Here is a 13,106-nt window from a genome sequence, read left to right as displayed (position 1 = left end):
CCTCAGGAAACTGTAGTGTGGTCCCCACTGGGCGTGGACATGCAACCTGCTCTAATGCAACTCCTCCCCAATTCTGTCTTCTGGGGACTACTCCAGCCAGCTTTGGGTCTTTAGATCTTTCCACAAGAGAGCCAGTCATCATCCCCCATATATCCAGAAGTCTAGGAGATACATTTCAGATCTTGAAGCCCCTTCCCTCGCTTTAGAGTGGGTGAAGTACCCTCTACCTCCGTCATGGGAAGGGTGGGGAAGGGGACCACTCCAGTCCGCTGGCAGCTCTCCAAGCGAAGTCTTCTATGATCTCTCCCTTGTTAATCTTTAACTTCTCTGGTTTACTCTTGAGTTAAGTGATGAGCTGATGGTTGAAAAGTGGGTTTCACAAGCTTTCAGCATGACCTGCCCAACAGACTGGCACCTATTGTAATGTGTTTGGTTTGGAGACACCAATCTGAGACAGAAAGAGTCCTATTTTAATATCCTGCTACCTAAGAGTCCATAATTGTGCATTGTCTTCAGAACATACCTAATGAGATATGCATTAATTGGTCCTTGTTTTTGTTTTTGTTTTTTTCCAGGGAGCAAGAGGGCCTAATGGCTCAGTTGGTGAAAAGGTAAAAAAAAAAAAAAAAAAAAAAAGAGCTTTCTTCTCCCTCCTCCCCTTTCTTTGAGTTTACTATAGTTGGACTGCTGGGCTGGAATATTGTATTGAACATATAAATGTCGTGGAACAGAGAGGAACACATCTCAAAGGAATTGCTCAGAGAAGGCAGAACAGCTGGGGATGGTGGGGAGTAAACACCCTTCAATGTTTTCTCCTTCCTCACCCCTCCCTCCAAATGCATTCAGATGAGTGCATCAGCTTATCTCCAAGTGAAATGTCAATTAGCAAGACAGCTGTTTCTGTACCATTAAGCGGTACCGATTGGAGAATTCATCAACCTAATTAACTTCAAAGTGTGATTTTCTGATTCAGGCATGCATGTTGTTACTTCCATGAGTGAACCCAGGGCTGGATAATAAGCCTGCCCTCTTTCCTACAGGGTGACCCTGGCAACAGAGGCTTACCTGGACCCCCGGGGAAAAAGGGACAAGCTGGCCCTCCTGGGGTCATGGGACCCCCAGGGCCTCCTGGACCCCCTGGGCCCCCAGGCCCTGGATGCACAATGGGACTTGGATTTGAGGTACTTTTCCCCTTTTCTGTGGTTATAAAAATGATGTGTACTAAGGGCTACTGGAAAGACCAGCTAGCTAAACCCTGGTCTCAGGGCAGAGGCTGTGTGGATTCCCCTGTGAGCCGCCAGCTTCCAACACCACACCTGGCACAAGTAGGTGCCCAGGAACTGGATCTGAAATTCTCATTCTTGCTCCTTCCCCAGGATACCGAAGGCTCTGGAAGCACCCAGCTATTGAATGAACCCAAACTCTCCAGACCAACGGCTGCAATCGTAGGTCACCTCTGAAACCTTCATTATGAGGGTTGTCACACTGTCACACTACAGTGAGGAAGCTGTGGGCTGCATCCCGGCTCTGCCACTTTCAATAACTCACCTTCTCTGTGCCTCCAGCCCCCAGCTGTGCAATAGGGAAATGAGATGCTCTTTACAGCTTGTGTCTTTGAGGAGCAGCATAGAAGTTTTGCAGAAAACATGATGTGGGAAGAGAACTTGAAAATCATTTTTATCTCTCTTCATCTATTTCTCTCTCTCCCTCTGCCTTTTCTGTCTCTTACCTCTAAGCATCTCTACTTTATTTCCTCCCTCTGGTTGCCCCATTCAATGCACACACTTTGCCCCAGGTCAAAGCCCTGTGCTCCTGGCAGGTGCCCCTCCCTACTGCCTCCAGCCCCTGGCAGGTGTTGTCCATCTCCTGCCACGATGTGATATGGGCTCTCAGGAAGACCGATCCCCTGGATTTCATTCTCTTTGTTAAATGGGACCCAGAGCTGAGCCCTTCAGTCTAGCACAGATTCAGGGTCAAGAGGACCCTCACCCAGTGCTGGGAGAGGGCCGCTGATTCTCTCACTCTGTGGGGTGTTGCTTCCTTCTGACTCCAGAAGGGGTATTTTTCGCTTATCCTTGGTTCCCACTGCCTGGGACAAAATAAGCATGAAAACTTAGAGGGAGATGGTGAGACAAGAGGCTAGATGGAGGTGAGCAAAGTGACTAGAAGAATATTTATGTTTGTTTATTTTTCCAGGGTCCCAAAGGAGAGAAAGGAGACCGGGGAGCCAAGGTGAGGTCACAGAGCCAAGGTGGGGGTGGGAGGGCTTTCCAGCCTGATTCTAGGAGCATTATCCCTGTACAGTGAATTTTTTCTCACTTCTTGCTGCTTTGACCAGGGAGAAAGGGGGATGGATGGAGCCAGTATTGTGGGACCCCCTGGGCCGAGAGGGCCACCTGGGCGCATCGAGGTCTTGTCTAGTGTGAGTATCATCCAGGTCAGAGCTTGTCTACATATTTTCCACCTTTGCCAAAGGGAAGAGAAGGTTGTCCATGACTTCAAAGCTGCTGGCTATGCAGGAGGCATGTAGCCAGTGCCTGGTGTTAGAACTTCCACCTGCCAGCACCTATCTGTTCCTCCCCCAGTTCCACTGTTCTCTCACATGGTGCTTCCAGATTTGTCTCTTCTGATTAGCAGCATTTGGGGTCAATTGAAAAAACAGGCTGGGAGCATTAGAGATGTTGGGGTCTTGAGGAAGCTCCAGATAAGCAGTGCACACCTTCCCCAGCCAAGTGCAGAGCACATTGAGAAATAAAGCCAAAGATGAGGCAGGCCCAGATACCACCTTGATTACTGATGGAGGTTAGGTGGAAGGCCTTCTCACCCAGTGGGAGAGCCACATGTTCCTGCCAATCAGACGGACTTGCCTATGAGTTGCCGGATGTGCTTCCCGGAGGCAGGCAGATCTGAAGGAAGGAAGTGCGGCTGAGCTGGGCATGCCCCTTGGTGCTTCCCAAACTGCCCATCAGGAAGGTCCCTCCACCTCACCACGGAGGGGGTACAGGAGCTAAGAGAAACCAAGGATTACAGCCTTCATGTCACAGGAAACATCTTTGTGTGCTCCCTTTAGATGGCTCTTTGATGGTCTATTAAAACTAAAACTAAAAATACCCATTCTCCAAAATTCCACATGGGAAGATGTCCACACAAATGGAGGAAAACATCCTCTTCCCAACTCTCCTCAACAAGGAAGGCAGTACCTTCATCCTTCAAACCCCCATCACGGTACAGCAATGGCCTATTTACATGTCTCACTCCTCCACCTGCCCTCTGGGGCTTTTTTTCTTCTCTGTATCCCCACCACTGGCCTCATAGTGCTGGTTTAATCAGTGTTTGCTGGATGAAATGTTGGGTGTCATTGAATTCTCTATTCCTATAATAAACACTCTGGCATAAGCACTCATGGACCTGCACTCTGCATCAGGTCCATGCTAGGCTCTGTGGGTGTAAAGATAAGTAAGGCCAGGCACAGTGGCTCACACCTGTAATCTCAGCACTTTGAGAGGCCGAGACAGGAGGATTGCTTGAGCCCAAGAGCTCAAGACCAGTCTGGGCAACATAGCGAGACCCTGTCTCTGATATTAAAAAGTTTCTATTTTAAAAAATTAAAAATAAAGATACGTAAGACAGAGTTCCTATCTTTAAGGAGCCTCCAGTGAAGTCAGGAGAAGGGCTGTAACAGAGCTGTAACTGAGCGACAAAGGAACATAAAGAGGGGAACAAGGGAGAAAAGACTGTTTGGGATATGAGGAATCAAGGACGACTTCCTAGAGGAAGTATCTTTGAGCAGGGATTGGAAAGCTGAGAAGGATTTTACCAGGTAGGCATGGAGGACAGAACTTCCGAAGTTCTAGTGTCAGGGACGCCCTGAGCCGAAGCAGAGAGTAGGACAATGTGGTGTGCTCCAGGCCCAGGGAGCTGACTGGCAGAGGATAGTGCACATGGGCGTGTGTGGAGAATGACGGAAATTGGAGAGAAGGCTGGAATGTGGGCTGGGACCAGATCGCATCCATTTAATATTAAGACATCACATTATGAAAAATCTTGGCCCTTTAGAAAGAAAAAACATCATGCTGGTAGACCACAGAAAGACAAGCCCCAAATAACTGGAAAAAGGATGACTAAAGTTAGAAGAAAAAAAAAACAACATGATTTTTAAAAATCAAATATGTGTAAGGGTGTGGGGAAAAAGGTAATCTCATGTGCTTCTGGTGGAAGTGTAAATTGGCCCCTTTGGATGGCTCTTTGGCAGTCTTTTAAAGCTAAAAATATCCATATTCCAAAATTGCACATGGAAAGATCTCCACACAATATGGCCGAGTGAAAAAAGCAAGTTGAGGAGTAATACAGCCTGATGCCATTTATGTAAAATAACCACATGGACAAACACACACACCCCAACACTGTGCTTTCTGTGGGTGCATATAATATGTATATGTTTAAACTCTAAAAAGAGAAGACATTCGTATATTGTGTGATTTAAAAATTAAGTAAAGGAAGAAAGTGCGAAGGCGGCTCAGAGCTGTTTTATAAGGGTGAGGGAGAGCTGTGTTTGGCAGTGGGCTGAGGGCGTTCTCAGTGTCTGCGGTGTTCCGCTATGCTGGGTGACTTTAATTAAAGCTTTGCTGCCAGGAACAAGGCAGAACACATGCCATCCTTTGTCCTCATTGTCTGATTTTTCTCTTTTCAGTCCTTGATCAATATCACCCATGGATTCATGAATTTCTCGGACATTCCTGAGCTGGTGGGGCCTCCGGTTGGTATCTACAGCTGCCCCAGAATGTGGCTTTTACCCAGACGCCCCTGTTGAAACAAAGTCGGGTTGCTTTGGAATCCTTTTAGTTCCTGAAGCGTAGCGCTAGAATATATCAAAGTAGAATGGAAAGAAAGCTTTGCATTTTTTGAAAAGTTGCTTTCACATTAATTTGATCATGTGGAAAGTTGTGTCCAAAGCAGTGGAAGCTTCCAGTCCTGTGCACCAGAAATATGTGTCATGGAAATCACAGGAAGCTAAGTAACAAGCAAATGACATCTGTTGCACACTTTTGGCCTGCTTTTATTTACATTATCTTATTTCACAGAATAGGAAGAGCCTGGAGACACCTTTCCTTGTGCTCAAGGGAAACTGGAGCACGAGGAGGAAATGGACTCATTCTAGTCTTTATAGCCCCATTTTAGAAATCTGGAAATTATCTGTGTGTTAATTTCCAGATCTCTAAAATGGGGCTATAATGTATATAAGAAATATACATTATTTTTGGCCAGATATGGTGGCTCACACCTGTAATCCCAACACGTTGGGAGGCTGAGGCAGGCAGATCACAAGATCAGGAGTTTGAAACCAGCCTGGCCAACATGTTGAAACCCTGTCTCTACTAAAAATACAAAAATTAGCTGGGCATGGTGGCATGTGCCTGTAATCCTAGCTACTCGGGAGGCTGAGGCACGAGAATCACTTGAACCTGGCAGGCGGAGGTTGCAGTGAGCCAAGATCGCACCACTGCACCCCAGCCTGGGTAACAAAGTGAGACTCTGTCTCAAAACAAACAAAGAAAACCCGAAATATACATTATTTCTGCAAGTTGGCAGAGTTGACTCATGGCACAATGGCCCTAAGACGAGGGAAGCTTCCTCTTACAGCCTGTAGAATAAATCCTCATTGCATCTCCCAGCGTCTGCTGGTCAGCAGCGGGGAAAGGAAGGAGCTCTGGCCTTAGGAGCCTTGGGGTTGCAGCCCCATCTTCTCCACACACCACTCTGAGCCCCTAATTCTCTTCTCTGATGACACCTCACCAGGCTTTGAGGCAACTTGTAAGAAGTGAGGGATGTGAACTGCTTAGCACACTGTGACGCTCTGTGCAAGTCATTGTGGAGACAGTTTTATACCTTCACAGCTGTGCAATGCCGATGTCCCTGCCTCTCCTGCAGATCCCCATGAGGTTGCCCTGAACCCCATTCATCCAGGTCCAGGGGAAAATCTAGTGCTGCCCCAAGATTCCTGCAAATATCTGCAGACTCTTCTGGCACCAGGTTTCTCCCCTGCTGAGTGACCTCATTGTGAGCCATCTTCCTGTCTCCTCTGTACTGCATCCATTTGATTTCTATGAAAACAAATCATCCAAAATACCTCAATAATGAAACCCTAGAGCAAACCAGCTAACAAGTGAAAGTTTCTTCCCAAGAGGTCTTTGTTTTCCCCAAGCTATTGGAGGTTTTGGGTATTAGGTGGGTGGATACTGAAGCAAAACACAGACAGACTAAAACCAGAGATTGGGCATCCCTGTCCTCACAGTCCCTGGGCCTTGTCTGCCTGCATTACCATGCCTCCACCCCTTCTTTCTCTTCCTTGCATTTTTTCCAGTCACTGTCCTCCCCTTGGCAAATCCAGACCATCACAGGGCCCCTTCTTCCCTAATGCTGTGTCAATCCGTCTTCCCAGCTGTGGGAACATGCTGAGGCCTTTGGAAGGGGCTGGGAGGGAAGGGGTCCTGCTGACTCTGGAAATGCTGCTCCTAATCCAGCGTGCTCTGTCTTTGGTGTGTCACAGGGGCCGGACGGGTTGCCTGGGCTGCCAGGATTTGCAGTAAGTACCACCCTCGCCTTCTTCTATCTGTGCCCTGTGGCTGCGATCATTCTGTTCCTTCCACCTGGAATGGCATTTCCTCCATCTCTGCATGACTGAGCTCCTGTGGCATCTTGTTCATTAACTTTTTCTTGGTTCTCCCACCTGGAAGTGTCCCCTTCTTTAAGTCCCATAAGGCTTTATTGTCACCACTCCTGTGGTTCTTTTCTGCCTTAAATAACAGTTATTTGTGCCCTTGTCTTTTTTTTCCTGACCATCCTGTGAACAACTTGTGGAGGGCTCAGTCTTACTCATCTTTCTCTATCCAGGACCAATCAAAGCCTGAAACAGCAGTTGGCTTGCTATGAATGCAAGTGGATGAGTCAAGCATTTCAAGTAGATAAATCCCTAAAGAGAGAGGATGATGGCGATGGAGGGGGCGCAAAGGAGGGAACCATGGAATAGACATCTAATAATTAATCGTCTGTGTGCACCCCTATGGGGCTTTCACCATGGAAGGTGAAAACATGCTTCCGTGTAGAAAGAGATTAGTTTTGTCTAAAAGTTTGAGCCTGTCTAAAAGTAAGGCTTGGCTTCAGTGTGGGACCTGGTCGATTTCTCCAAAGCACTGCAGCTCTGAAAGGCCTAATGCCAACGGGTGACATGCACTGCTTCTGGATAAATGAAGGAAATGTATCACAAATGTAATAGAAATTTGTTCTTGATGGCGGAATGATCAATGGCCTCCTTTTCTATTTCTTTATAATGTTCTGAACGTTTTATTTATTTATTTATTTTAAGAAGGGGCCTCACTCTGGTCATCCAGGCTAGAGTGCAGTGGCTCACTGCAACCTCTGCCACCTGAGCTCAAGTGATCCTCCCACCTCAGCCTCCCGAGTAGCTGGGACTACAGGCATATGTGCCACCATGCCTGGCTAATTTTTTGTATTTTTGATAGATATGGGGTTTTACCATGTTGCCCAGGCTGGTCTGGAACTCCTGAGCTCAAGCAATCCATCTGCCTCAGCCTCTCAAAGTGCTGGGATTACAAGCATGAGCCCCTGAGCCTGGCTGATTTTCTGAACTTTTTACATCTTCTAAAGGCACATATCATATGATAACACTAAAAATACTGCTAACTAGATGTTATAAAACAAAAGAGAGAATGGCAACCATGACCGTGATTGTGACCATGATTGTGGCCATGACTCTGACCGTGACTCTTGGTTAGCAGAAGAAAAGGCCAAATCCCAAAGCTCCAGCCCTGGCTTGGCTGCTGCAAGACCTGGGGCACGTTTCAGAGCACATTTTCCTCTAAATGAGTGGTCCTGTGTTACTGAGGGAGTCCCAGGCTCTGCAGGAGAGCCTCCAGGACCTCCACTGCAGGGAGTAAGGAGGGGGCCAAATAGGCACATTCCAGGCCACTGACCTTCAATAAGGGAAGCTTCACTGGACATATTTGTATATATTAGGCTTTCATTTAAGACTTTATTTGGGGGAAAAAAAAGGAAAGAAAAGAGTTTCACTGCTAAACAATAATAACAAATAGTTGAAAGCCACTGCTGTAATGGGTAATTCACTCTTTCATCCAGACAAGACAGGAACTTGTGAAAAGTTAAAATAGTAAGAAAGTGTTGAAATGCCTTTTTGAGGCAGATGTGGCTGTGTGAGTCATTGTCACAGGCATTCAGTGTCTGTTGGAGTTGAGAATAGGTTGCCTCTGGCCGCATGTGTGGATTTGGCTCTGCAGAGGGGTGGGTGGGCATTCCTATGGGGGGATGGCATGAGTGCTGGTGCAGAAGCAATGGAGGAGTGCAGAGAGGCTGCAGGAAGGGAGTCAACCTGATGGTGTGGGAGATGAGATGTTGACGCCTGGCTGGGATTGGCTGGGGTGCCAGGCTAAGGTACCTGGGTCCCATCTCATAGGTAGTGGGGAGCCAGAGAAGGGGTGGGAGTCGTGGAAGGGGATAGTGGAGGAGGCGGGCTGCAGGGTGGCCTGGAGGAGCTGTGGGGCAAGCAGAGGCAGCAGGCCCAGATAAGAGGCTGGATCAGTAGTGCCCAGTTGGAGGAAACCAATGTTCAAAAAAGCGTGAAGCCTCAAGGCCTCTTAACACTCAGTGCTATCTTCTTTCTACCAGACCACAATTTCTGGACCACTTAAGGTTAAGAAAATGTCATAGATAATCGTGACTTCCACCTGCCTGGGGGAACTATTCTACTGTTGAGCCCCTGAGCCTGGCTGATTTTCTGAACTTTTTACATCTTCTAAAGGCACATATCATATGATAACACTAAAAATACTGCTAACTAGACGTTACAAAACAAAAGAGAGATAGACACTGGCTGGGATGGGCTGGGGTGCCAGGCTATTCCCATCCAGCCAGTGTCTATTCTACTGTTGAGAAAAAATATATTTCTGATTGGTTTATGCATTTTAATCTTAACAAACAACCAAATACTATATAACAATTCCTTCCAGGGCCCTAGAGGACCAAAAGGTGACACTGGTTTACCTGGCTTTCCAGGACTAAAAGGAGAACAGGTAAGAGGGGCCCAGGTATCTGGGTGGGATTGGGCGCTGGAATTTGCTAAACATTTCAGACTAGCTGAAAGTAGCTATTAACTTTTTTATTCTTTGAGATACAATTCACATACCATAAAATTCGCCCCTTTAAATTGCACAATTCAGTGATTTTTGGTGGGCTCATAAGGTTGTACAACCTCATGAACCACTCTGTAATTCTAGAACATTTTCATCATACCAGAAAGAAACCCCATACTTACTGGCAGTCACTTTCCAGCTGTTAACTTTTTTAATCTCCAGGTTCTCTATGAGACGAGAAGGTACGAAGTGGGTAGTGAAATTGATTTTTACCATAATTTGGAAACAGAACTCAACTCAACACTCCTTTGTTCTCACACACACTGTGCTTTGTCTAACCACCTGCTGGGCATCCCCATTAGAACATGCACTGCCTGAGGACAGGCATCCTGCCAGCTTCTTTTCCATAGCTCCAATACTAATACGGGGCCTGGTATACAAATGGTACTGAATACACTTGTTGGACGAAAGCATGTATAATTAATGATTAGAACAAATGTTATTATTTCTAAATTATAAGTTGAGCATTCTGCAGTTGAATGACAGTCTTGGTCCAAAATCTACGGAATAAATACTTAGCACACAGAACACTTCCTGAGAACTCCCAGGGTACCAAACCTATTGTTGTGCGTGTATTCTTTTGTGTTTGCCTCTTAGAATTAACTTTCCAGTTGGTTTTTATAGATAAGGGGGAGAGTGACGTCCATAAACAGATTAATGTATTCACCCATCCATGTATATACTCATCCATCTTTCGTCCACTGACCCCTGTGGTGTGCCAGGCAGTTTCCTGTGCTAGGCATAGGGATATAGAAATAAGATGAGGAAGAGATATGCGAAGAACTAACAGAGCACATGCTTACAGCTGGAATGGAGCTTTGTGCAAAGCCAGTGGGAGCACTGTTCAATCCCCTGAGCCTGCCATGGGGAGTCAAGGAGGGTGGGTGTGCTCTGTGGGGGGCGGGGGGGGAACTTAAGCTCCTCTCATTCTTCTCTCCCCCTACCATTCTATAATAAAATGGTCTCCAAGGAGGAGAGGGTCCAGGGCATGGAGGGCTTGGTATGCCGGGTGAAGGTTTGGCTTCACATGGGGATGTGTCTTGGGATGCTTTTGCTGCCACAGGCCTGTGGAGATGGACCAGGGCTGGCCAGCTCAGGCTTGGGAGGAGGCCCAGTGAAGCAAGAACATCTCTTGCTTTAAACACTCTGTTTAAACACTCTGTTTCCTACGTGGTGAGGTCAGCTGGATCTAGAGGGATGGACGTGACGTCCCCGCCCTAACCTCCTGCCACCTTGAATGACTGGTCCAGGCAGCCAGGCGGTTCTGCTCTGGCCATTGCAGCGAACGCGCTTTCTCTCACTCTGCTTCTAATGCTTGTGCTTGCTTCTTCTCCCTGCTGGCGTGCTCAGGACTACCTTTCCTCACCAGTGGAGTGGTAAGATCTAAATACCAGGTGTGGGCATAGGGGGATGGAAGAAAGAGGCTGCTCTGCTTGCTTTGATGCCACTGTCCTAGCTACTCCCAGCCCCATTGAAGAGAGACTTCTGTGTGGCTCAGTCCTGCTCCCCAGGGGCCAGCATTGAAGTTTAGGGCCAAAGCCTCAGAGTCAGATAGAAGGTTTCTGCACCTGGCCTTGTTCTCTGGACAAGCATCTTCTCAGCAGCCTCTAGCATAGTAGATGGCTCCGCTGAGGACAGGATTGGGGGCAGGATCCTGTGTTCTTGCCACCAGTCTACCCATCACTCATTCCCAACATCTGGGATAGCTTTGCCTAACTAAGTAAATGTTTGCACAGGAGTTTAGAGTTTGGAGGCAACGTTGCATACGGAGACACAAGGCCTCCATGTTGACAGAGGCCTCTAGTTTTTATACCATCATCTCTTTCCTAATTTCAGGTGTTTTAACAAGAATAAGTATTCTTGGTGGGAACAGATCTCAGATTGAGTTGCTAGGAAAGCAAGCTGTCAAATACGTTGGGAGCCAGAGGTTCCTTGAGGGCACCATATGGCAGGAGATAGACAGGACCACACTGGGGCTGGATCCTGGAGGGTTGAGAGTGAGGATGCAAATCTGTTATCAGTGGGAGCCCTGAAGGGGCATGGAAGACAGGACTGTCCTGTGCCTTAGGACAGTAACTCTGATGGTGCATAGAGGGAATGGCTGAGAGAACATTCATTCATTTAGGAGGCTGTTGCAATACTCTAGCAAGAGGTAATTTTGGAGCAGTGGAGTTTCAAGTAGGATGAAGGCAAGAGAAACAAATCATGGCTGCAGGTCTCTGTACAAGGTGGCAAGGAGGAGTCTCTGTACAAAACTCTCTAGACAAGGTGGCAAGGAGGAGTCCTGACTTCATTGAGATGTTCTCTGAATTGCAGGGCGAGAAGGGAGAGCCGGGTGCCATCCTGACAGGCGACATTCCTCTAGAAAGGCTGATGGGGAAAAAGGTAATTATGTCACCAGACCCTGCAGGCACATATCTGCCCCAGCTTCGCATCTTTGTTTCTGTCCCAAACAGTGACAAGTACATATCTTCCTGTTTTAGGGTGAACCTGGAATGCACGGAGCCCCAGGACCAATGGTAAGTCAGAGCATCTCTCAGCTGGATTTGGACTGGAGTTTGAAGCATTTTTCGTACTTTGATTTGGTTAGATTTAGTTGTCCCAGTTATGAAAATTCAAAGGTGTGGCAAAATGTACATATACTAGGGTAAGGCTAACTACAATTAAATAAATACTTTTCAGTGATTTAACACAATAGCAGCTTATTTCTCGCTCCTGCAAAGTCCACTGTGGTTGTTCTCAGCTTGGCATCTCTCCTCCAAGAAGTGACTCAGGGATCCAGGATGCTTCCATTCTGTGACTCTGCCATCTTGTGGATTCAAGGTTGCACAGGAGCTGGCAGGCTGAAGTTGGGGAGGGGGAAGAGATTGTGGAAGATAATAAACATCACTTCTGGCACATTCCGTAAGCCAAACCCAGATGCTTGTGGCCTCAGAATATAGTTTAGCTGTGTGTCCAGGAAGGAGAGGTACACTTGCAGTTATACCACAGAACTTGCCAGCTAAAGGTGACCAATTTCCCAGGAAACCCTCAAAGGAACCCCGCAAAACCTCTGGGATTTTTGATTCTGGTTGTGAATATGCCACTCATTTGCTGTGAGACCTTGTGCAAGCCCTCTTCTCTCTCTGTACTCCTGTTTTCCCATCTGCACATTGAAGGGACTGAATTAGTACTAAATGATATTAGGGCCCTTCTGGCCTTACGGCGCTGGAAATCCATAACCCGTCTGGGCTTCTGAGCAGCTCTCGCCATTTCTCTCAAGGGTGAACCCTAAACTTACTTCCCTGTGTAGAACATTCTCTATGGGTCAGACTGTACTGATGCTTCACATAGGTCATCTCATTTCATCTTCACAACCCCAAGAAGTGACTCTCAGAATCCCCATTTTATAGATGAGGAAACTAAGGCCCAAGGAGGTTAAGTAACCTGCCCATGTGACACAGCTTGTAAGTGGCAGAGTGGGGATTTGAGGCCAGCCTGTCAGGCTTTAGGTCCAGTCTGTTCTCAAATGAACCTCACTGCCTCTAATGAATATTTGAAACATTGAACATTTGAAACATTTTGGGCTGGAGAATTGTATACAGGTTTGTTTGGTTGAAGTTGGATCTCAGGTATGGGGAGAAAGGACCTCACATTTCTGTAACAGACTTGTATCTTTGAAGAATGCCCTGTAACTTTCGAGGTGAATCCTTCAAAAGACCTTCTGAGGCCTTTGGTCCCTGAAGTTAGGAAGAGTGGACACCCAAAATCAGGCAGCTAAGACAGACTGAGAGATTCTTATGTTAACTACTGGTTAACCACCTACTAACCTCAAATACTGTGGAAAATACAAATAGTTAGTGGTGGGGGCCAGCAGGCTGCTGCAGATGCCATGGCGGTGGT

General features: G+C 47.0%; 1 protein-coding gene across 2 annotated transcripts in view; it reads left to right on the top strand.

Annotated features, from left to right (window-relative positions):
* Nucleotides 1–13,106, top strand: part of COL15A1 (collagen type XV alpha 1 chain) — a 133,769-nt gene that overhangs the window by 96,001 nt on the left and 24,662 nt on the right. For both annotated transcript variants that reach the window (XM_055271692.2, XM_055271691.1), the window contains 10 exons: nucleotides 576–611; nucleotides 1,041–1,181; nucleotides 1,377–1,445; nucleotides 2,197–2,232; nucleotides 2,339–2,422; nucleotides 4,691–4,756; nucleotides 6,548–6,583; nucleotides 9,042–9,104; nucleotides 11,541–11,609; nucleotides 11,708–11,743. In XM_055271692.2, the coding sequence (XP_055127667.1) occupies nucleotides 576–611; nucleotides 1,041–1,181; nucleotides 1,377–1,445; nucleotides 2,197–2,232; nucleotides 2,339–2,422; nucleotides 4,691–4,756; nucleotides 6,548–6,583; nucleotides 9,042–9,104; nucleotides 11,541–11,609; nucleotides 11,708–11,743 (636 nt within the window). The remainder of the gene's footprint in view (nucleotides 1–575; nucleotides 612–1,040; nucleotides 1,182–1,376; nucleotides 1,446–2,196; nucleotides 2,233–2,338; nucleotides 2,423–4,690; nucleotides 4,757–6,547; nucleotides 6,584–9,041; nucleotides 9,105–11,540; nucleotides 11,610–11,707; nucleotides 11,744–13,106) is intronic.

Source organism: Symphalangus syndactylus, chromosome 3, assembly GCF_028878055.3.
Source record: "Symphalangus syndactylus isolate Jambi chromosome 3, NHGRI_mSymSyn1-v2.1_pri, whole genome shotgun sequence".
Lineage (NCBI taxonomy): Eukaryota > Metazoa > Chordata > Mammalia > Primates > Hylobatidae > Symphalangus > Symphalangus syndactylus.
The sequence above is the reverse complement of the archived record's forward strand: the minus strand, read 5'-3'. Positions and strand labels throughout refer to the sequence as shown.